Source organism: Serinus canaria, chromosome 3, assembly GCF_022539315.1.
Source record: "Serinus canaria isolate serCan28SL12 chromosome 3, serCan2020, whole genome shotgun sequence".
NCBI classification, from domain to species: domain Eukaryota; kingdom Metazoa; phylum Chordata; class Aves; order Passeriformes; family Fringillidae; genus Serinus; species Serinus canaria.
This window is the reverse complement of record NC_066316.1, coordinates 53,520,166-53,545,887: the sequence shown is the minus strand read 5'-3', so window position 1 is coordinate 53,545,887 and position 25,722 is coordinate 53,520,166. Positions and strand designations below refer to the sequence as shown.

The following is a 25,722-nucleotide window of genomic DNA, read 5'->3' as shown; positions in this document are numbered from 1 at the left end:
AAAGGAAAGTCTCCTGTTTCTCCTGTTTGAAGTTCACATTGGTAAGTGTTCGATGAGCCATATTTATTTACTGTGGTCTTGTTTGGTTGGGAGTTCAGATGACATTCATGCAAGGGCTTTGCTGCACCTGGGTGGGAGAAGCAATAGCTTGTGAGGCTTCATTCCCCTTGGAGCTTGGGATTCAACTGAAATCTCATCTTTGAAAAACACCTGAGCTGTTGGAGCCCAAGCATTGACCATCAAGCCCATGTTATTTTCTAAGCTGAAAATATTTTCATCAGTGTTGTTCAGTTCTTTGGTGCTTTTGGTTTCAGAGAAATTTTAAAAGAGGATAACAGTAGATTTAGTATTATAACTCTATTTTCATTAATTTTATGAGAATGACTTGTTCATTTTATTGGTGTCAAGTTGCTCATATTCCAGAGAAATGGAGTTAAGAAAGACCTGCTAGTGTCCTGCAGCTCTGTAGATGGATACAGCATTTTTCATGTTAAAATTACCTTAGCCTCCAAGAAAGTCATATTCCATTGTGACTATTTGTGTCTGCCTACAGGTTTACAGGAACACTACATTAAGCAGACTGTAACACAATGTATAAATTTTAACTCAGTATGCTTATCTTTGTTTTAAGTCTGTTGTAAGTCCATATAAATTTTATCTGTATGAAGTGCTTATTAATTTCCATGTTACCAAAATAGGATGGTGTACTGCAGTGTGTTTGGTTACCTGTAAGCTGTTGGGAAATGTGGCAGGTGTAGTTTTCTACTGGGTGATGAATTTTTGTCATAGTTAAAGTATCCTCAAAAGAAAATCAGTTTCAAAAGAAATACTTGATAGGAATTTGAAAATTTTGTTTCTCCCCCCACCCTGAATACTGTTTTTATTTTAATTGACTTTTTTTTTTCCCAGCTGTAAGTTGTAACTTGTATGTTCTTGGCAGTTGTAGTCAAATCTAAATATTCAGATTTTGTAACTTTCCTTAGTTTTCTGTTTTGACAGACTTTTTTCTTTTTCTATGTGTTTGTGTAATAATGCTTTCATTCTGAGTTGAAAACGTCCTGGTTAAAAAGCACTTTTAATAATTTCTGCCATGCTTTACTGTACTGTATTTTATTTAAAACAAAACAAAGCAACAAAACATCCTAAACTAACCCTCAGGAGTTTTCACATCTCCATATCAGACACTGAAATATTCATCCTTATAACTAAAAATTTCAGCTTCTAAGGAAAAAAATGGTTTTCACATTTCTTTTATTTTGAAATGTCATAGACATCAATTTTATATTTCTCCCTCTGTCCTGCACTTTGCTGAGCTCTGAAGATCCTATTAATCTTCAGCCTTACTCTCCCCTTTCTTAAGCATTTTTGAAAGCTCCTGCTTTTTTTGAATTGGGAATTCTGTCTCAGTTTGCCAACTTCCCTCAGCATGGTAGGGTGGGGAGAGATAATGGCAGGGGGGAGATGCTCTGCCTACGGCTTGGAAGATTTCTCTCCCATTAGCTGTGCTGACTTCTTTTCCCTTGTCTAAGGTAGGGCGGGCTTTGATGGATCTTTTAATATGAGTATCATCTTCCAGCACAGAGCATGGGAATGGATTAGCCTAGAGGGTATGGAGTCGTTCTCGAAGATAGTTCTTTAAGGAGGACATCAGTGACAATTCTGCTTCATATCTACTTTTCTTGTGTTTTGCCAGCACTGTTTTGTGTATGTGTGGGGAACTTTGAAACAGTTTTCTACTGTTAGATGTTAAAATAACTAAGGATTATTATACTGTTTGATTCATTTCCTCTTCATCTTATGCTTTCAGGTGGCATACAGTTTGCTTATATGGAGAACAATTGGGGAGATATTTAACTGAATTTGGGTTTTTCCTGAGTCAGACAGGGTTCTTTCAGTATTTTGGTGTCTATAGTCTTGAAATAAGTTCTTAGTAATTAACTACGAAAAAAAAAAATAAAGAAGATGGGAGTATACTAGTTGGATGTGCTCAGTTGAAAGTTATGCTGGAATGTGAGGTTCTCAGGCAAAAAAAAAAATCAGAAGTAAAAAGATAATCTGCTGGGATAAACTTTGGGGCAAAGTTTAACCTGTAAACAGTTAACAGTTTTCTGGGATCTACCATGTGAAGCATGTGGAGATATTGTAGCAGATGGTGATGTGGTGCTGGAATTCTTAAGGAAAGAAATGGCTTTGTTGTCGTTTTTCGTAACAATTCACTAGTGTCCTAAAAAGTATTTATTTTTGCCAGCAAAGAACAAATTCAACCACTTAAAGCATAAACAGTGTATGGTTAAATAACTTTTAATAAAGATTATTATGGATTGCTGCTCTTGAAGCAGTGGTCTTCCTCTTGGTTGGGAAGAGACTGTCAGTGACTTTTGAGCTGCAGTAATTCATCAATCAGTACCCTTGATCTAAGCAGCTATTTTGAATGTATGCCTGAAGATAATCCTCCCTCCTGGTCCTTTCAGTTTATTGATGGAGAATCTTGCAGAACCTAGTGAAGTCTCCCAAGTCTTCTGCATAGATGATAGCATTAGCACTGAAAGGGTAAAACGAATGAGAGCAGAAAAAAAACACAGTACAAACAGAAGAGAATCCTGGTATTATAAAATAAATCTAAAGAGACCACGTCTAGAGAGATCTGCAGAGTGAAAATAGAGCACAGAAAGACTGAGAAGAAAAACTCCCTTAAAGCCAGTGGAAGGCACCATCTCTACCACTTCCTTGAGTTGTTTTGAGCTGTGGGGAGGCTGCAGCTGACTGGGTGCAGGGTGAGAGGCAGGGGTGAAGGTGCCCACTCCTCCTCACCTGAGAAGTTGCCTGTGTACAGTAGGGTCTCTTAGGCAGCCTGAGTAAAGTTTGTTTTCTGCCTTTGCTTTTGCAAATCCTGCTGTGCAAAGGTGGTGCTCATTATATGCCATCGTCGTGAGCAACTTGACTTGGACTGAAAATTGCTAATGCAATTTCTCCATCTGTTCCTCCTCCATTCAATTCCCTGAAGTGTGAACCTCTCCTGTGGACTGGTGGTGTTGTGTGGTTCATGTCTTGCTCCATCACATTATACAGAGAGGGGACACCTGTGTCCTATGCAGTGTCCAGTAACTTATGTGACTTGGGTTTGGTTTTTTCATAAAAGAAAGTTTCAAGGCATGGTGAATTGCTAGCTGAAATCAGCCCCGTGATCTCTTTTTGTATGCTCATCTGCAGTTCTTTGGGGGTTTTATCTGGGTCTGTTGTTTTGTTTAGGTCCAAGTTGTTCAATATAATCTCTTTCCCCTTCGACAAGCCTGTCTGAAAGCACTTTTTTGTTAATATTACCGAAGTGTTTTACTACAGCAGTGGCAGTGATTACAAGACTACTATGTTTTGGCTAACAAATGCAATAAATGTGATGAAAATCCCCCTGTGATTTACATTTCACTGCATAACATGTTTATATAACATGTTAAACACTTCTGTCTGAAGAACAGCTTTCCACAAAGGTAAAACGTATTTCCCATGGCACTTTTTTAGAAATACTGTGGGAAAGAATAATTCCTGCTCTCTTCTCACTCCCCACATGTCTTAAGTCTACATTTCCCAGTGTTTTAAAAATACACATTTTCTTATTTTCCCGCCACACTTAGAAATATAATTTTTCAGCATGTCTTTGAGTTTTATGAGGTGAGAGGCTGTTACCTGGAGGACTCAGTTTTCCTGATGCTGGGGATCTGGCAGAGGTGCTGGGTTGGAGCAGGCAGGTCCCTGCCTGAGCGCGCCGTTGCACAAGCGCTAATTTGGCTTTTTGTATTCTTGTCCTGTCTGTTTGTGGTATTTAATGCTCTAACATCTCTCTGGTTGGGTGAACCCATATGTCATTCAAATGGGAACCTGTGCCTTGCCATTGGCCTGACAGCCGTTCAGCCGTGGAGCACAATGATAAAATTATGAAAACTGTGTCTCTGCTCATTGGACCCTTGGAATTTACAAGCATTTCTCTTCTATGTGCCTAAATGCTATGTTGCCGTGCCTTGGCTAACACGGCAGATTTTTCTGGATTATAAGCCTTGTCAATAGTGTGAAACCTCACTTGTGTCTTTTTTTTCCTTTACCATGTTGAGGATTTTTTTTTCTCTTCCTTTATTTGTAGATATGTGCTCCTCACAAACAAAATCAAAAGTCAGCTCCTTGCTTTGATGGTTATAAAATTAAATATTTTGTTTATATCTTTAAAATAAAAGCAGAGATTTTTACCATAAGCAACATTTTGCTGCTGTTTGGTTCTGTCAATATATTTAACAGTCAATATAAGAAATGTTATTTATATGCAGATTGTGTTTACTTCAGCATTATTTATAAAGCAATACTGGGTGATGGTAGTCATGTCTGTAAAGTCATGTTTTTTTTCATGTCTCCCTTTTTATGGTATGGTGCACATTACAGATACATAAATGTTATTTGACATAAGGGAATAAAACTATTTTCAGCTCATGAAATAACCCTGTTAGTATAAACTTGAAAAGCTCTTTCTGTAAATCACTGCTGCTGAACTGATAGCACATTTCTGCTGTAGTGTCACCTTTCTCTTTTGTGTGTGGTTGAAATGTCATGGTAATAATCAATTCATCTTACAAAAGTCAGTGAAATACACTTGCTCGTACTTGGTCACGAAACCAAACCCTGCAATTCTAATGTATTAGTAAGATACAATTTTGCTAAAACAGCCTTGGCTTCCATTTCTTTGTGTCTTTATTTACCTTTTTACTGATGATATTTAGAAACCCAAGACAAACTTCACAGTAATTAAAATTATCAAGGTTGTCCTGCACTCTTATAATTATGAGAGAATTTACTGCACTTTGTGCACATGAAGGAGGAATTTGCTATTGAAGAAAGAGTGTCGAATATCTAATGCAGTTTATATATACTGAAATATCAGAGAAAGAGTCATTGCTAGGCTAATGATTGCTTGTTTCTCTGATGGTGAATTTGGTAGTGCGTCTGTGTGTGATTTTTTTCCCTTTTTTACTTACTGAATAAGCTTAACAGCAGGAAGAATGTAGTGGAGGTTGAAACTGGTTTTGGTTTTGAGTTTGGTTTTTTAATAGTGGTATAGTCTTTTGCTTTAGACAAAATTAGAAAAAGATTGCTTATAGTGGCAGCAGGAAAAGTTGATTCCTGATTAGTTTTCCAGTTAATCACCTCTTTCTTTTATCACATCTTGCATGGAAGGAACCTTTCCTGACTACCATCATGAGACAGAAGATTGTGGAGATCCTTTTAATCGGACATATTGCAGAACTTTTTCTGGGCTCTCTGCTCTCCTCTTTGGGCTTGCTGGTAATAGGAAAATTTTAAAAGTGAAATCTTTATTTCCTGCTTTCTAGCAAAAATTATGTGATACTTTGTGAAATGTAGGAAAAGCCATATTCATTGCCCCAAGGATATTGGGGTATTAATCCCTCAGCTCAATAGGTTGGTGTGTGCATCACTGATTACCTTAGTGGCATTGCACTGGCAAGCTCACTGGCGCTACTCTTATGATTAAATTTTAAATTGTGTAGTAGTTTGTAGAGTTGGAACCTGAATCACACATAATGGAAATAAATAGGATGTGGTTAGGGAAGATGTATAGAAGAGGTTCAAGATTTTGCTGAGTTTGTAGGGGTTCTTCAGAAATGTGAGCATTTCAGCTGGGACTGGCTTCATGGTTTTATTTATAGTGTCAAATTTAATAAATTACAAGACCCATAGAGCAAGTACTTTGAATTCGGGTATTCCATGAACTGAGCCATAATGTGCTTTGTAGGGCTGTGCAAAGCACTGCACTTCATTGTGTGTCTGCCCTGTTCATGTCCTGAATTTCTTTCCTACTCCTTTTACATTACTGCACTTGAGAGAATTTTCACTTGCTAGTTGGAACAGAAGCTGAAAGGGATCTTTAGGAAAGCACAGTTGAGCAGACATAATAAATTTTGAAAGGCATAAAAACCTACCTCCCAATTGAGGGAGGTAAAGATTTACAATACATCATAGAAATACTTTTTTTCTGAGAGAGCAAAAATCTTTCGACTGGCAAAGCTTTTCTTGCTGAAAGGCAGTGGAAAAACCACTTGCAGTGTAACAAGTTGTTTTCTTTTTGACTTGAAGATGAAATAATATTATTTTCAGATCAGTTAGAGGCAACAGAGGAGGCAGTGGTTTTAAAGAGAGGTGCTTGTCTAGGTTTTTGTTTCTGATGCACAGAATGGTTACACTGGTTGCTAATTATTTGATTACATGCCTTTTCTTCTGCAGAGATGTTGAGATACACTGCATTGAAGCAGCTTATGTTTCCTCAAGGGAGCAGATCCTCAGTGAAGTGCTGCCCAGAAAGAAGAACAAACACTAGTGAAACAAACTAACATTTAGTTAAAGATAGAATATATTAGCGGATGCCTTATGGTGTGATGTTGTAGCTGGCTTTTTTAAGGGTTCTCAGTTGACAGTTTCCCTTAAAAGAAAAGAAAGCAACACTCCCCAAACCCCATCACTAACCCAAAATGTGAAAAAAAAAATTTCTAGACTTCCCAAATATTAGGCTAAATGGGATATATATCTTCAACTTCGAAGACAGATTTTTCTCTTAGATTGATAATTTAATGACATTCACCATATATTGAAGCTGTTGAGAGAATTGGATTATAAAGATTTGTAGATAGTTTTTAACAACATAGGATATTAATTTATTTTACCTTTCTAACATTCCTGTTACTTTGAAATGTTTCTTTTTAAAGAGCTGTTATATTTTATCATAAAACATTCCTGCTTTCACTTCAAAAGGGTATTTATTACTGCTTCTCTTTTAGGTGAAATGTGATGACATCATCTTTTCTCATCTATTTTAAATGTGGTAAAATGGATGGTGCTGCAAGCAGACTGCTATAAGTGAAGAGAAAACAGGTGGACATCAGAACTGTTTTGTAATGGGATCCTACCCATAAGAGACTTCCCTTTCTCTAATTTAGTACAGAAATTTACTTGACTGAGTGCAAATCACTAATTTCACCTTTTTAATCCTAAAGTAAGAGTTGATAATAGATATTTATAGACCTTTGAATGTATTTGTGGCTACTCTATTTGTGTGGGTTTTTTGGCTGTCCTTACTGTTTTGAATATTGATCTTAGTTTAGAATCACAAATGTTTTGCAGCTTCTTTAGCATACTAAATTTCTTCAAACATTCTGATCTCTGTGAGTAAATACCAGTACATGCCATAGTTCTTTATCTATTTCCCATAAAATAAATTTTAAAAAATTTTGATAATTTGAAGTAAGGGGATTTAGTTTAGTTTTGTCTCAACATGCAAGAAAAACTGAGTAGAAGCTGAAGGACTAGACTGAAAAGGCACCAATTATTTAATTAAAAAAAATTATTTATTGTTTGCCTTTAATTGGCAGTGCTCCTGTTCTTCTCCCATTCCTCTTCCCTGCTCAACCCCTACCTCACAATTTCTGTGCTGAACATTTAAACTAGAGGTCAGTTTGGGTCCATGTGTTGTTTAAAATATGCTGCAAGTGACCTGCTAAATGGAACAACAGAATCAGCATAAAATGCAGAGACCATATTAGGACTGAGAGAAGGAAAGTGCACAAAGGTTATCAATAAATACTCAAATCAAAGTGAGCTTACTCTATAGATGTATTTTTTCACAGTGAACTAGCAGTGTTTTTTAGCTCCAGTCCTCTTCTCATCACAGAGTAATAATCCCAGTTCGTGCTGTTCCTGTTTTCTCCTTTTCTTTCTTCTAACTCCCATAGCACAGCTTTTTCAATCCAGCATTCACTGCACATGTTCCAGTCATGAGGTTACAAAGCTGACATTGCAGTCTCAGCAGAGGTTATCTCTTTAAAATTCCCTAAAATTCCCCTTTGGCACATCCAGTTTGGCAGCTGGGCTTCTGTAGGAAACTGATGGAGCCACCCCCTCCCCTTATGTCCTTTATAAAAATAGAAATCTATTAAACCTCTGGCCAGAAGGGCAGATGGGTAAGTACTCCCTCCAAAGCAGGCAGTGCTGCTTCCTAAGCTTTTCTCCCTACTTTTATACTATCAAAAAAAAAAAAAAACCCAAAAAAACCTTCAGAGCCAATTAAGTAATGAAAATACCTGTTTTTAAAATTAAAAAGCCTGTTCTCCAGGACATGTGAAGTCTGTGCTCTGGAAGGTATATACAGCTTCTGAGAAATATTGACCTAGAGTTTGAAATATTTCAAATAGTTATGCAACTACAAAATCAGAAGCTTAGTTTAATCATAGAAGCTCATGCCTGTAAAGTACAACTGGTAGTCAGAGGAAGATTTGCCAAATCAAACAGGAGGTTAAAACGCCTAAGTACCAATATAGATAATATTCAAGAACTAATCTAAATGGGCATTACCCACTTGCACCTGAGTTTCATGCTAAGAATGTCCCTGAAATTCATTATATGTTTTTGCTTCCTGCAAGGAAGGGAGAGAGACTGTTTGTATGTCCCCCTCCCTGTATCACTACTTTCCTTTTGATGTCACTCTAGGTGAGAGCAGCAATACATTATTTTCTGCTTAAAGTGGATTAAATTTTATGGCAAAATTTGAGTGTCTTGAGTTTGAGGAGATGAGAAGCCAGTGTCCTCCCTGAAAGTCAAGGAGAGGCTTCTTTTGTAGCTTCACTTGGTAGTGCAGCAGCTTTCTCATTACACCTCTCCTTAGCAGGGCTCTGCATGGAGAGCTGGAAGTTGTTACTTTGCACATGGTGTGCTTTTTTGGAAAGTGAGAATCATGGATTTGGATTCATGAGATGAGGAGAGCCACAGAAAACGAAACCCAAACAATCTGCAGTTCCAACAGCAGCCAAAGCCAACCCAGCTGGTACCTGCAGTGCCAGTTCCTCTTGTCACTGCTGGGCTCATCTGACCATGCTGAATTGTTTTGGTGTGCTGAGGCAGCCCATTGTCTTCCTACTATTTGTGTGGCAGAACCCTTGGTAGAGATTCAGGGAGAACTGACAGGTTGGGTGAAGAAGTGGGGCTTCTGCAGCAGCAGACAGATCATCTTGCGGCTGTAGATCTGTTGTCTTGGTGCTTTTGCCTCTGGAGCATTGTCCAAAATGTGATCAACCCACACCGTGTCTTTCATGGTGCCTGCTGTCAGGAGACCTCTTCTTTGCACAGCTCCTCAGCCTGCAGAGGTGGGTGCTGGGCAGCTGTGAGGCAGGAACACACACAGTGCATTGGATGAGTAGCTTGGGAGCATTTCTGCAGGGCATGTTTTTTCTAGAACAGCTTTGAATGGCAACTTCCTGAAAACGTGTGGTTTTTCTGTCACCCTTGGAAGAACTTGGCATTCTGCTGGCCTCACTAAAGAGCTACAACAACAGCTGGAATTTTGTCTCACTCTGCCTGGTAGCTGTGATTTGTAAACCTCTTTGAGCTCATCTTATCTCTTTGCTGATGGTCAACAAACAGTGACTGCATGCCTCTGACACCTGGTGCTAAATCCCATATGAGTTGCATAGAGCATTGCATTTTCTCAGTGTGAGTTACTGTGTCTTGGTTTTACTGAGGAAAACCTTTGCTAACATGGCCTCGCTACTTAACCATCTTTGAGTCAGCCTGAAATACTTTTCTTAGTATGTTTTTAATGTAATGAATTATCTACCTTCTTCTTACACTCTTTTTACTACTCCTGATTTCCGTACTTATTATTTATTAAGAACTTGGTATGTGTTTGTCATGTGAAATAAGTTTGTCTTCTTATCTTCTCTTGTATTTGCTGGGACATCCTCCCACTTACCCCCTGCCATGAACACCACCAATGGTTCTCATAAACTATAACATGAAGGATATGGCAAGTTTATCACCAGTCCGTGTGAAAGAGTGTAATGCGATGTGTGAGCACCTGTAACCATTTCAGTGCAAAGTCAGATGGGCTAACACAGACTTCCCTTCTTCACCACATGTACAGAGAAATTTATTTATGGAACAAAAAACTGTCGACAGTCACCTTCTGCACTCCCCTTTTGAACAAACTGCTTCTTAAAAGTATTTTGTTAGAAGTGAGATGGCAGAGGATGAATGTTCACCAAGCGTGTGTGTGGAGTTGCAGTTGACTTGGGGCTGAAGTGAGAAAGGTGTAGGGTCCTCACTTGTCTGTTGCAAACATTCTTGATCACCTTTCCTTAATCACCTTTTCAAGCAATCTGGAGACTGGGCCTTTTGTGCTTACCTGGGACATATTGCACAAAAGCAAAACAAGCTATTCAGTTTCCTGCTTGTCTCTTAGTTGTGGCAAAATATACTGCACCAGATAGGTCCCACCATTCTTTACAGCCGGAGTATCCTGGAGGGAAAAAAACCCAAAGCTGATTGCTTTCTTTGTTTTTAGCTGAAAGATTTCTCCATAATGCAGCTGTCTTGTCAAAAGACACTCCTCAAGACTTTACAGTTTGGAGGTATTGAATGTTCCTGATGGATCCTTTAAAGTGTTTCAAAGTGCATAATTGGGGTACTTGAGCATAAAACTACAATTATACACTTGTGTGTTAATTTTGTGTACAGATAGATATTACTTCAGTCTGGACATAAATGAGAAGGAAGCATTTTCTTGTGAGTGTAAGAATCTGTTTTGTGAATGTTTAAACAAAATAGGTTCAGGATAATAGCCCAAAACAACCAGACTTGGGGGAAGGGGGGCTTGAGTTTTCCAGAAAGGAAGGAGCCGTGTGCAGATATACTGGAGATGCTTGGATACTTTGAAAGAGTAGTAGGTATTATGAACATTAACAGATGGAGCACAGTATTTGGGTTAAATTTAGTTGCAATATTAATTTTTAAAAAAATCTAGTAGTTTTGTAGAATGAGCGTATGAATTTGGTGGTTGATTCTTCATAGGTTTTTAAGTTCGCTGTTTTCAATTAAGCAAAACAGGTAATTTTTGATAAGTGATGTTAGGACTTTAAAGGTTCTTGTTTGTTTTTCTGTTCTATTTTGAGTATAATGCTACATGAATTGGATTAACTGTATCCAGATACTTACATTTAGCAGATGTTTCTAAAACTTACTTGTGGTAACTGATATGAGGAATAATTTACAATAATCATCTTATTTTGAGTATAATAAAACTGTAATTATTTTTAAAATTATGATGTACTATATGGTTTCAGCTCTGAATTTATAAGACAGATGTCTTTGATGTTTCTGTCAGGGCTCTTTTGATGTTTTCCAGTGCTAAGTAATAGGCCAAATTAAATAATAGAAATGGAATAAATCAAATATCTGAACTCTGCGTCTACAAGGAATGATTTGAAAGTTTTCTTTTAAAAATACTTGCAGGAATATTTGAAATCACAGCTGTTATGTAAGTATTCCTATTTAAGAGGCTGACTTGGTTTTTATCTGTTCCTAGTAGGAAAAAGGAAAGAAAAGCCATTACAGAAAATATTTACTTCTTCCCGTTTAAAAAATTGTTTTAGTTGGTTGGTTTTGGTTTTATTGGTGGTGCGCTTTGGTCAAATTCATCTAAAGAAGAAGGGTTTTTGATAGGAGTAGCTCTGTATTTCTTGTTTTTCTAAGCCAGCATAAGTACCCTCAAAAGGATATTGAGGAACTGTGCCACAGGAATGGGATCCTGATCTTAGGCAGTTAATGCTATGCTGCAGGATAGTAAGTTATCCCGGATGGATAGAGATGTAATCAAATTTTCTTACCGTTAGTTCAGCCAGTCATTTTCCTTGCCTCAGGATCCCTTGCTGTGGGGAATTTTTAGTGTCCAGATGAAAAGTATGACTTTGATCCTGCTATAATAGAAGAAACTAGAAGAATTCGGACTGTACAGATGACTAGATTTATCACAGATATTGCTGAACCTAAATGATAGATATGGAAGGTTATCCCTTTTTCTTTGTGTCTTGACCAACCTCCTGTGCTGTGGACATTACTTGGGCATTCAAATCCATAATGGGAACACAAAGAGCTGTAAATAAGTTCTGTCATTGCAAGTTTTTCTTGATTAAAAGGGTGATATCCCTTTTAACAGAGAGAAGGACCAAACCAGAAGATGACTTGCTGGTCTGCTGTTTGTGGGGGTTAACTCAAAAGTGGTGACCTTGTCAGAGGTGTCTGGGCCAAAGCCAGAGGGGTCTCTGTTAAAGACTAGGAATTGCATGCACCACGTTGCAGATAACTTTGTACTAAGACACTACTAAACTGAAGTATAGAATCATACAATGATCTGGGTCAGAAGGGACCTTGAAGATCATCGAATTCCAACCACCCTGCCATGGGCAGGTATACTTTCCACTAGACCAGGTTGCTCAAAGCCCCATTCAACACTTCCAGGGATGTGGAAGCACATTCTTCACAATTTCCCTTGGCAACCTGTTCCAGTGCTTCACCATCGTCACAGTAAAGAATTCCTTCCTAATACCTAATCTGAACCTCCCTTCTTTCAGTTTGAAGCCATGCCCTGCTGTCCTGTTGCCACATGCTGTTGTACAAAAGTCACTCTCTTTTAGAGTCCCTTTACGTACTGGCAGGCTGCTGTTCAGCCTTCCTGGAGCCCTCTCTTCTCCCAGCTGAGCAGTCCAGCTCTCTTACCCTTCCTCATAGCACAGGTGCATGAACCCCTTAATCATCTTTGTGGCCCTTTGTTGAACTCTCTCCAATATGTCCATGTCTCTCTGTACTGGGGAGCCCAGAGCTGGACACAGTCCTCCAGAGCAGAGTGGAAGCACCTCTCCAGGCCTGCTGTCAGTACTTTGTCTAAAGCAGCCCAGGATACCATTAGCTCTCTTTGTGGGAAGGGCACATTGCTGGCTCATGTTCAGCTTGGTGTCCACCAGGACCTTCAGGCCCTTCTCTGCCAAGGTGTTTTCCATATATTGATGACTGGCATTGCTCCTCCACAGGTGCAGGATAGCAATAAAGGAAGAAGAGCAGCTGTCAGGGAAAGAGGGTGTGCACTTAAAGGGTCTGTGAAACTCTATGTGGAACTGGTCAAGTTTAGATGGAAAGAAGAGAAAGGCTTATCTTGCATAAGAGCTCATGGCATTGCTCCCTGTGGAAGATCTTTTATATTCTTCTGCTGTTTTAAGAGATAAGGTGAAGAGCTCTGAATGATCTCAAATGATTTAGTTCTGAAAGCCATTGAGTTTAGGAATGGTAAAGACAGTATTCATCAAGATTGATATCTTTGGAGGAGAACATGAATTAATTAAAAAGCACCCTTTTCTCTCGAAAGACTGGAAGAAAGAAATTAAACTCAAGGGTGTGCAAGATGCCAGGGAAGCAGTGATAAACAGGGTGTGTACATTCTGCCTTTTCTTACTACTGAGATTAAAGAATGTTTGCAATTTTTCCTCCTACCAAGACGATTTGCCAGAAGAAATGTAGATTGAAAACTGTTTTACTGAGGGATTTTTCAGTCTCCAGTAGTTACGTGTTAGGGGTCTCTCTGTGTTTAAAGGCATAAATTGGAGGATTATTCATGCAGCTGGATTACCTGCTATTCAGACTCCACCCATACCTCTCATTTGTGTTCCCTGCTTTAGAAGGTTTGAATGGCATTGCAGAATTTGTCTGAAGAAATATGTTTCTCTGTATTTTTTAACCATATTTTATTTTAATCACCCTTTAAGAAATAGTGGTCAAAATTGTTACAAATTTCCTGGAAAATAAATGGCAACTAGAGGATTTGGGGATCAAAGATCACTCTTTATTCTATTCATGGATGCTCAAGAAGTGCCGTGTAATAAATTGTTATATGATTAAAAATCAGTTAAATATAGGCTTCTGCATTTTTCTGTAATGGGCTGGCATTTCGTAGGTGAATTTCATGCTACTCACACAGCAAGAGATGAGGTTTCCTACAGGTTTTTTACTGAAGCTGCAATCATCAGGATCACCAGAGATCAGGTTGTGACAGTTGTGATGTGCTTTCCCTTATGTTGGTTTGTAAAGTGGAAATCTATTACTTAAGCAGATTACATGATTCCTGTTAATTCTTTTGATCGCTTTTTTTAAAAAAAGGAAGGAAGGCAGAGTATAAGAATAATGATAAATTACCTGACTCATCACTTGAGAGTTTGTGCATGTGTGTGTGTGTGTGTGTGTGTGTATGTGTAGGGACTATTTTCTCTACTTGTAATGGAGTGTACCAAAATAGCACTTCCAAAAACAATTCTGTTGCAAATTTTTGTCTTCTCTATAGTGTCAGTCTGAGAGCATAGATACAGCAATGTGGAAATCTCTTACTGGAGATTATCATATTTTCATCCCTTAACTTGCAGAATGGACCAAATGTTGCATTAGTTCAAGCTGTAATGCATTGTGCAAATCAACACTATTGGAGGAAAAATTTCTTCCTTTTGTTTCTAGACTCAGCTGTTTACCTCTCCCTTGAAACTAATTTTAGCTCATCTGAAACATGCAAATCTTTTATTTTTGTTTGGTTTTTTTTTTTTAGGGGAAGGTGGGGGTGGGAGGTGGTTGTGATATTGGCATAGATTTAGCATTTACAGCTGAGGTAGTTTTCATCAATTTCTGACAGGGGAATCAAAGTGTTCTTTTTTGGAAGGAGAGATATTGCTTTTCCGTATAAATGATTGACTATTTTGTGGCAGTAGTCTTTATTTATTTGGCTCTCATCATGAAGAATAGCAAACTTATTCAAAATCTCAGTACATCAAAAATATGTCGATACATAAAACATAAGTACTATTCCATACTACAATCTATGCAAAAAACTATGTTAATAAGATGTGAAGGTTGCACAGCTAAGAAGTCAGAAAACATAAATGATTCTAGCAGCCACAGTAACTAAGCCACATTTCACATCCTCTGTATTTTATGAAATGCCTTTGACAACATAAATCAGAAAGAGAAGGTGCTATATATGTGTAACATGGCTCAGTTAATGTTGTTTTTGGAACTTTAACATCTGTATTTTCTGACTGGAGAGTTCCTTAATCATGTAAACTTAGTAGATTTTTTACACTTTTTTTTTTTTTTTTTTTTTTGGAAGGTTGGTTTGAGGCTTTTTTAGGAGAGGAAAATTGCCTGTATTAATAATTGGTTAGCTCATGTTGCTTTGATTTAAGCTACAGTAAAAGGCAGTATGCAGAGAGCGCCTTCTGACAGGTACATATGTGATGCCATATACGTGTCACTGACAAGTGGTGTAATTGTGCTGCCGTGTGCTTCTTGGGGAGAAGGGGATTACGGGCGTGTGTGTGAGTCCTGTCCTTTCTGTAGTTCTGGGTATGACTGCATTGCAGACTGCAGCGTCTTCTGAAGATGGTTGAGCTACCTTTTTTAATGAACTGGCTTGTGTACAAGAAGCAGTCTGGCTACAAGAGTGTGGATCTCCCTTTGACCTAATTCACCCTTCTGTGGAGCACAGCAAATTAGCTGAGCACAGCTTTTGGTGTAGTCTCCTGCCAGTATCTGAGCTAGTTTGCAGATCTGTGTGCTGCACTGCAGTCTTCAACATAGGCATGCATTTGATGACTCTGCAAAATCCACTACCTTGCAAGTTCTGGAATGGGGATTATTGTTCTGTGACACAGAAACGTGCTTTTTATGCTTTTGCTTCCTTGCTCTGGGTCACAGGGTGGACCAGTATCAGGCCTAGTGTTAATATTTTAAAGGCTCTTAATAAGATGTTGAAGTTCATACTTCAGCGTACAGGCAAGCCGTGTAGGAAAGACAGTAACACAGGTGAACATTGTGACCAATGTATTGTCAAAAGGTCAAAGCTAAGTGATAAGAAGTAATAGAGTTTATAGAATGTATGAACAAAATGCCGTAGCATCAGGATTTCAGATCTGCCTCTGATTAATAGCCTTGACATTAACACCCAGCTTTCTACTTGGTTTCCTTTTAGGTTTTTTATTTTTTGTCATTCACTGAGAAGGATTTTTAGCCTTCATTAAGGCTGTGTGCACAAGCATGCTGGGGTTGAACACGTTGATTTGAGACAGGAGACCATGCTGCCCTAACTGTGACAGAATATTCTACTGAACATGTGCCAGAGGATTTCCTTATGCTGTATAAGCATATTATATTTTTCTTCTTACTCTAATTCAGCTAAACATACAGATGAAGACCTGGGCTTATGTGAATTTGAAAGTTCTTGATATGAACCAGACCTTTTTGTTAAGTGTGTGAAAGTCAAGGAGTTAGTTTCCTATTACAGCTTTCTATTGCAAAATATGGAGAAGTGCATGGTTTGAGTGTTTGGAGGAAAATACTTAGGGTTTGGCAGAGATCTGGCTTTGGAAATCTAAAACTGAGGCAGAAGTTGTTTCAGGAATGACAAGTGTTTTATTTGAAGGTTTGATAGTAACTGAGTGACATCTTCCTTTATAGTTATAACTGAATTGATCACTGTAAAGTTAAAGTAATTAGAATTAAATACTGTAAACTTCCGTTAACTGAAGGAAGGTGCTGTTTTACTCCTAGAGTAAAGTACCAGGTGGAAGGATTTTATTTTTCTGAGACTGTCCCTCACTATGCATTTTTAAATTCTAATTTCTCTGTAACTGTGGTGTTACGGATGCTAAGAACGTGGAATGTTACTGATGATTATATTACTCAGGATGGTACTTGCTTCACAATATTCTGTCTCACTGTTCCTCAGCAAAGTTGGCCCCTGTAGTGCCACTGTACAGCCAGGTAGTGCCATCCTTTCTTCTGAGTGGCATCCCTGCCCCTGAAGTTCAGTTTTTCTTCTCTCTGTAAACTGGGCTTAATGCTGATCAGGCCAGACAGACCTGTTTTTCCCCAGATTTTTATATCATGACACTGGGGCCCGTAGCTTCCAGACTGTGTTTTTGCCTTTTACCAGTATCATCCAGGGTAATGGATATCTAATATTATGCCTCACTTTTGAGCAATCAGTAGATTTCAGGAAGAAGCAAGGATGTAGCCAGGACTCTTCCTCTGTAGTGAGCATGTCATGGTATCTGATGTGTTCAGGTGGATCCCAGAGCGACTTTGCAGAGCTTTTTGTGATAGGGGCTATGTAAAGCTTCTTCCATTATCGACTGGATTTAGCCATCAGGATGGTGTAAAAGGGCAGTAGCTGCATATTGCTAGTATTATTAGTGTACCTATGCTAACACACTAATTCTGTTACATTTTAATTTTAAAAATTATTATAATGACTCTAATGCTGTCTAATGATCCTTCTCCTCTGACATCAGTCATGGATTGCGCCTGCAAAAATTGCTTAAAACTTCCATTTCTATCAAGGTGTTACCTGGGAAAAGAATGCCTGCCACCAGATCTATTATTCAAACAAGAATTAAAGATAATGGGCTAAGTTATAGGTTTAATTGGATTTGCCCCATCTCTTCATATTGGCTGCCAGTTATGTTCCTCCTATTCTCATCCTTTCTCTGTTTGTGTTCAGAGTGGTGTAATCAGTTATGGTCAGTCATACTTCTCCCAAAATAATGCTATTTATACTGTGCAAGGCAGATAGTAGTCCAAAGTAATTATTAGAGTTTCTGTGCTTCGCTAGAAGTAGATTCAAACTCAGGTCTGTTCTCTCTTCAGCCATCCCCAGAACATCTGCACTACCACAGGCATGATGAAATTTGCCAAATTCTCATCTTCTGCATTGTGTGGCCACAAAAAATACAAGTGTAAGGGAGAAGGGGAGGGAGGGTTTACTTTATGAAGAAAGTAGATGCTTGGATCATTCACTCCAAGCATTGTAAGTAATTGGCTTTAGATTTGTTTTGTTCTGGGGAGATTTTAATTAACCTTTTTTTTTTTTTTTGTATGCTGTTTAATAAACATTTGTCCATAAGCAGTAACTTGTGATCCCCATCAGTAAAGCAGGTGGATTAATTTGCATGTCGTTGTTTGTAATTTATTTAAATAGCCCCAGCTTTATTTGGAGTGCTCTGGTAAGACAGTGCTGATGAGTCTTTGCATTGAAGAGAAGAGCATCCAAACATAAATGTAGTGTTACTATTATTGCTGTATTTTAGGTGGTGGTATTTGGTTGTTTTTTTAAAACAGTTTGAAGTGGGAGGATATGGAGGAAAATTCTAACATAAGTAACTGATATATAAGTTCAGAAGAAGAGCCTGGTACCTGTTCTTAAACCAGTGTCTGAAAGCAGATTGCTTGGGGGAATATTTAAGAAAATGGAGCAGTCTCAGAGCTTTGGCAGTCAAGGTGTTATTGCCTCTTCAGGTTGCTTGCATTTGTTACTAGGTATCTTGCAGACCAAAATTTCATTGTCTTCTCCATGGACTCGAATGTCTTTTGCAAAGAGGTGAGAAGTAGTCGCGGCTCTATCAGGGCAGATCAAGGGTTCATGCAGCCCTGTATGTCCTGCCTCCAGTGGAGGCTTTAATTGGATGCCTGGAGGAGACTCAGAACAAAGCAAGCATGTCGTACTTCCCCCAGTACTCTTCAAGCCTCCAGCTATTTTCACTTCAGGGACTTCCTGAGCCAGATGTGGCTCTGTAAATTTGGTAACCCTCAGAGGATGTCTCTTTTGTGAACTTGTCCAGTCTTTGCTTGAGCCCACGTAAACTTTCAGCTTTCAAAACATCAATTTGGCAAGGAGTTCTAAACATCTGCTACCTCTGTGACTAGAGAACCTGTTTCCCTCGTGTTTTGAAGTTTGCTTCTGCTATTGAATGCATCCTAATCGTTGTTGGACAAGATGCTTTTATAGCTTTCCACCATGTTCCTACTTCCTGGTGTCTTTTCCATATTCAGAAGGTTATAGATGATTTTTATGGAAACTGTTCTATACCTATGATGATTCTCGTTGCATTTCCCTGAATCTTTTTGTCTGACCTTTCCTAAGAAGTCCATGAAGTCAGTAGAGAGGGATTTTCTTTTGCTGTGTTGATGTTTCCCAAATCTCATCTTCATTTTTCTCTGTCCTGATTTGTCCAGAACAGTCATCAGTGTTAGGTACTCTTAAATTACTCAAATTTTTGACTTTTCTTTTTAAGCCATACTGCAATTCTCACCTACCAAGGCAGCTCCAATTTAGATGCTGTATATGGTCATTAGGAATTGAGCTTTTTGAATTTGATTAGACCTCTGGAGTGATACTTTATGGTTCCAAGCCACTTCTGACTGTTCATTTGCCCCTTTATTCTATGAAAATTCCCATCAGATTCAGAGACATTTATCAAGTCCCTCACAAAGGACTCCAGCATGGGAACACCCTAAGATTTTTCCACGGTGCACACTAGAGCCAAAGATTTTGTTAAGCTTCTCTGTGATGGCGTTGTGCTCTCTGTATCTCCCCTTATACCTTCATCATCATTTGTCACTTCAGACTCTGGCAGACCTCCTACTTCTGATGTGTTTAAAGAAATGAATCATTACTCATTTGATTCCCTTTTCTAGCTGTTCCAACAGTTCTTTCTGGTCTGTCTTATTACATTTGAAGTGCCAGAGTTTACAGTCTTTTCTGTTTTCCTCATTTGGACCTGGCTCTGGCTTATTGAAGGGGATGCCTTTTTGCCTCTAGAAAGCTGCAGTGAGCCTTGCTGGTGTCCCTTTGCTCTTATCAAATCTTTCTGAATGGGTGGTGAATATTGTTTCTGTGCTTTCCATGTGGTTATTGTTAAATGGCTTTGATGCTGCCAGTCAGATTTTATTTCTCATAGCTGTCTGAGATTCCTTTTAACAAGCTTTCTCATTTTTCTGTAGTTACACTTTTTGAAGTTAAGCACGACGGTAGTAGATTCCTCGGGTTTGATTGTTCCTGTAGGGATGCTCAATTTAACTCCTTTATGGTCACTGATGCACAGTGGTTCTGCAGCTGCAGGATGCAGTAGTAGATGATTCTTGCTGCTCTGGACTGAGCCAAAGGCAGTGGCTCCTCATGCAGGCTCCTTAACCAGCAGTTCCATGGAACAACCTTTCAGAATTATCTGATACTTTGGTCTCAGCTTTGTAGTCTGCTTACTCAGTCTGTCTGGGGGAGTTGAAATCTCCCCCTAATCAATCTTGCAGCGTGCCTTTTGCTGATCTTGCTAGCGTGCTGCTGTCAGCATTGTTGTAGTCCAGCCATGCATGGTGGTTCCAGCACTCAATCTTCTTTATCTGACCAAGCTCCGTACCTCTGCTGCATGGTGAGGTGGAGTTTTATTTTGATTAGTTTTTAAATGCTATATAGCATATAATGTTACTTTGTTGTTATCTGTCTTATCCCTGAATATGTGTCCTAGGATGATGCCTACTAGTCACCCCACACATTCTTCTCCTTTCTCCTATATTTCTTCTATGACTACTATTAGTGCTTTGGTTTGCAGTTGATCCAGTCCACCCCTCTTTGTGTAGAAATCCATGTATTGTTAGAATTTCTTGTTGCCACTCTACCTACTCTGTAGTCACTGTATGTCCATTTTTCATTCTTTGAGTCTTCTCAGCATCTTCATTTGATGTTCCAGAATCTCCATGTCTTCATTTGACATAGCAATACCACGCTTTTTAACCATGTGTTCTTCTAATCCCCACCTCATTTTAAAATTTCATTTTCTTGTGCTTTATGTACCAGTGACGTGGCTCCTATGTTCAGGTGAACTCCAGCTCTTCTGTGCAAGTATCTTTATTCTAGAGATATTCTGGTTGCTCATGCATCTGTTATTTTGCTTTGTTACCATCTGGTTAACTGGGCATTCAAGTTCTCTTTATTTTTCCTTTTTTTTCTAGCAGCCCATACTTTGCTGTCTGGTTATCTGTCCTTTTCTTCCTGGTGTAACTGGAACCCAGATGCACCACAACATAGGTTTCTCCTCAGCATTTCATAGGAACCAGTCCAGGCTCTGTGACCTTTGCAGATGATGGGCAAATCACTATGTGGTCTTCTGTCAGATCCCAGACTCCAGCTGTCTGTTTGCCTGATGATATTCCAACACACCCTTTTTAGTTTGCATTATAAAGGCCTCATTATGCATCATCGGGGAGAGGGTATTTGTCAGAAAGGGTTGCTTTGGTCACAGAAACATTCAACTGCCTGTAAATGATGGGGGAAAAAATGGATGTGAAGGCAGAGAGCAAGTGCAGGAGTGGGGTTACAGTGCTGACCTTAGGAGTAACCAAGAGGTAGGACTTCCAGCTTCTGGCAGAAGTCATAGGAGCAGATCAAGTTGTAATAATAAAAGCAGCCAAAGCAGGTGTTTAAATTTAAGTTATTATTATTATTATTATTATTATTATTATTATTATTATTATTATTATTATTATTATTATTATTATTATTATTATTATTATTGCTGCTGCCTAACCAATACTGTTGAATGAATGTAGTAAATTAACTTTAGGTAGAACAGGTATGTGTTTGCTTGTTGAATAAACAGATTTATTGTTGTATGAGAAACTCAGTGGGAACAGTTCAGAGATCAAAGCGTTTCAGATGTGCTCAGGTATTTGAGACACTTGTTTAGGGCAGGGATATGCAGGACCAGCAGGAGGTCCATTCTAGAACGGAGAAGTCGTGTGCTGCATCTGAAATCATATTAAATTCCAGAGTTTGGGGAAAAGCATGGGTACCTAAAATCAGGGAAATCTGGGCACGATATCAGGAGTCCATGGAAAGTGTGCTCTTTCAAATACCTTGGGAAAATGTCAGTGTCTGTTGATAGAGGGCTTACAGACTAAACCAATGCAGAAAATTTCTCTGACGGTGTAATTGACTTGGTTTTGGTTCTAACAGATTCTCAGTGTGTGCCTGTTCTCAGTACATGATACATGTTCCAGCTGGTGTGTAACACCTTATTTTGTTTTGCTGTTATTTTTTTAAAAAGTATATCTTAGTAGGAGGCAGAAGACTAAGAGAGATTGAACTTGACAAAACCAAAATCCGGCCAAACTCCAAGACTTTTGTGTAAGGCTTAAACACAAACAACAAAAACCTGAGGTCAGTGGGCAGAACATTAGGTAAAAATTAGCTCTTGATTGCTAAAAAAAAAAAAAAAAAAAGACAAAAGGTATTTCTCTTTCAATGTCTTTTTAAGAGTTGTGCTTTTTTTTCCACAATTCAACTTTTGGGTCAGCGCATCAGAATGATTCCTCTTTTGATTTGCCTCAATAGTGTGCCCATGGAGAGCAAATATTTCAAATAACTGCTTCTCTGTTTTAAGGGTGGGCATTACAGGATTGTGATGTTCAGAAGCGTAGCATTTCCCATATAAGCTCTTCCAAAAAGAGTAACTATGCAGAGCACTTGGGCTTACCCCTGCTAAGGCAGGAGGATCTAAGGGCTCCCATTAAGTGCTGAGGGAAGGGGTCAGACCGCTGGGTCAGGTGTGTAGCTGAGATTATCACTTCTGCTGTGGTTGCCATATGGGTGGGACATAGCTTTATTTCATGTCATTCTGCTTCCACTGATGGATTTGCTTTGCTTGGCTCTTCCAACAGATCCCACCTCAGTATGGTCAGCAAGGTGTGAGTGGCTACTGCCAGCAGGGCCAGCAGCCGTACTACAACCAGCAGCCGCAGCCCCAGCACCTGCCGCCCCAGGCACAGTACCTGTCGCAGGCCCAGCAGAGGTACCAGGCTCAGCAGGTAAGCACTGTCCTCCACTACTGACGGGCACCCTGGGGCTGGAAGTGTAAAAGGAACCTGTGTGCAATGCACAAAACCCACCCCTCATCTTTTCGAGGGAACAGTGTTAATTAAAGAACAATTATTAAATAATAAATTGAGCAAAATTAAATAAACGTGGAATCAGACAACATCTTTCTGAACGGTCTTCAGGATATATGCACAAATACATCTGCACAGATGTTCAGATTTTATTTCATACCACCTTTTTAGGGTAAAGTCAGTGTATATGTCCCAGCAGCTCTGCTTTTAAAAACAGGTAACAATTTCTTGATGAGATGTCAGTGGATGCTGGAGCTTTTCCTTGCTTTTGTTTTGTTGTTTCCTCACAAGACAGCCATTGTTGAGAATTCCTGCATCTATTTGGTCACTGCTGTTTTGAGTTTTTTGCGGAGGAGTTCAAGGCATTTTGGAGTTGCTTTGTCAAGGGAGCTTCTTAAAAGATATTTTAAATGGATATTGCAGCTATTAATTAGAATGTTGTCAGTTTGCACATCCAGTTAGGGAAACCGCATAATCCGTTATCCATTGCTGGTTTTGAATTGTGCTCTTTATATTAAGCATTAAAATTAATTTCAAGTGATTCTGTTTATACGCAAGATCTGAAGTGATAATGTATGGGTCTGGTTCCCAGAGCTGGAGAAACACTTGGATTTTAGATACTGAACAAAATGGATGTGCATAGCTGATGCAGCTGAACATGTAGGCTCAGTTCTGTCTGCAGTCTCAGCTCTGTTAATCATGGAGAGGTGATCTGGAAATGGAAAGATGAAACTAAAGCATACTCACCATCCTGGGAAATCTAACAAAAGTGAGTTGCTCAAGACTGGATATTTGTGGAAGCATCAGCACTTGCTGCAAGTCACTGGGGAATTCTGTCAGGCATGGTTGATTAACATTTTGCGATTATGCTGGTGCAATGTAGAAATCTTAGCTTGAAATAAAAATAGTGCGTAAAATAAACTAACAAAAGATGCTGGAAGTGGCAATGATACTGGAGACTCCCCTCCTTTGACTTTAAAATAAAGCTATGATAATTTCACTGTGTAATTACATGTTAATTTTTCTTCATCTACATTTTAAAATTCCATTGAGAATTAACTTTTTTCATTAAAATGCTGGATGGTTTGTGAAATAGAATTCTTAATTGTATCTATGATATTCTTGTAAATGTCACCACATTCTGTCTTTTAGATTATATGTAACTGCAACTTTAAAGATTGCAGTTGTGTCTTTAAATTTAATTTTCTTCCTTTTTTACTTAGCCATTAAATGCTTGATTTCTCTATGACTTGAAAATACTGTTCATAAGCATCTTGGTGAAGTCTCAGCAGATAAAGACCTAGTAATACAGCCTATAAGATAGAAGAAACACAGCTGCTCTAATGTCTACATATCACAGTGTATGAAATTGAAATGGGTTTTTTGCTGCCTTGGACACCTTGTCATGTTTTAAATATACTGTCAGTTGAACGGATTGAATATTTTGGTTTAAAAAATACACAAAACATTCCAACTTTATAGGCCTTAAGAGTAACAAGGTACTGATTTATCTGTTGATAGGTGTTCCAATTACATCATTTGCTATCATAGCTGGGAAAGAGAAGGTTTGTGCAGTGAAGTGAGAGGGATCATAGAAGGATGAAAGTAAAATTAGAGTAAAGCCTTCCATATATTTTGAATTTCTGAGAACTAGGATGAAGAGAAAGGCAGGGGCAGATTCACAGGCAAAAGATACCAGCCTTGATGTAGCCAAATTCCCTTTTTGAGGATTTGAAGTGACACTGAATGACAGTCAAAATCCGAGCTCCAAGGCTGATACAGGCATCTTAGGAAGGCATTTTTTTGCCTCAGTCTGCAAGATGAGATGATGCATTAGGTCCTCACCAATACAGCCTTGCAGTTGGTAGTCCTTTCTGTGAGAATTTTACTTGAATTCTTGATGGTTTGTGAATGACTGTTCTCCTGTAGTGGTCAGCCTCTTAAGTTTTGAACTCTGATCCCAGTTTCTGAATTATATGATAATTTCACTGTGTAATTGGAGTATTTGTGTATAGATGGGACTATTTTGTATAAATAATAAGTAGTCCTAAAACACTTTGGGGCTTGCTTCTTTCCCGATCTCCAGATTGGTTCCATGGCTGCTCTTCCTCCTTTCTCAAGAAGAATCAGCAGGTGAACACTTCTTCTGTCATGTTTCTCTGTAAAACCTCACCACTATGTGCTTTCCTGTTCTTTGAGAATTGCTCATCTAGAAAACAGTTCCTAACACAAGAAATTGAAGTCTGTATTTCTGACACTTCAGCAGAAGTGTTCTTTCTCTACTGGTAATGCATAGTAGAATTACCATCAAGTGGTAACCAGTGTGGAATACAAAAATTAATACTGGGGGGGGGGAAGTTGTGAGCTTATGTCAAATTCTGCTGTTGACAGAAAAAACTGACAAACTGTGTTTACTTAAGCATACATATCTCTGCTTATATGAGACTGATTCCCTTTGAAAAACGAAGAACTATAATTTATTTGATTAAAGTTTTAGCAAGAGAAGTAGGAGTGGGTACTTGTTTTGTTTTAGGAGAGCTACCAGTTTGGGGAATGTGGATGAGAAATTAATCCAAACTCATCTCAGGGGCACAATGGAAGGACAAGAAGCGATAGGGACACACTAAGAAGAGGGATGCTGCAACTCTGTAAAAGAAAGAAAGAAACAAACTCAAAAATTATAAACCCCACAAAATGCCAGAGAGACTGCAATCTCCATCATTGGAGAAATTCAACTAGACAAAGCCCCCAAGCACCCTGTTCTTGCTAGGCTTGCTTTGAGCTGAAGGTTTGACTATATGATCTCTCTCTGAAGGTCTCTTTGAATATATGATTGTGTTGCTGTGACTTAAACTGGCTTTACATTTTCTAAACACAATTTTAAAATAAACTACAGACTCATACATTACCTGTTGCACCAGTTGGTGTATCTTTCTTATTTCTGCTCCTAAAAATATCAGTACATCCTGTTTATATAATCCTGTCAATTAGAAAGCTGAGGTAGTTTCAGTCATACAATCTGTCATCCTTTCTGTCTGTCATCCTTAGTTTTGTTCTTTCTTTTCAGCCTGCAAATTAATTTCCTTTGTGTTC

The 25,722-nt window shown here is 38.7% G+C and overlaps 1 protein-coding gene across 4 annotated transcripts in view; it reads left to right on the top strand.

The window, feature by feature from the left end:
* The window catches only part of ARID1B (AT-rich interaction domain 1B), a 326,306-nt gene that overhangs the window by 59,492 nt on the left and 241,092 nt on the right, over positions 1-25,722 (top strand). For all 4 annotated transcript variants that reach the window (XM_018919974.3, XM_018919973.3, XM_018919976.3 and 1 more), the window contains exon 4: positions 22,402-22,548. In XM_018919974.3, the coding sequence (XP_018775519.2) occupies positions 22,402-22,548 (147 nt within the window). The remainder of the gene's footprint in view (positions 1-22,401; positions 22,549-25,722) is intronic.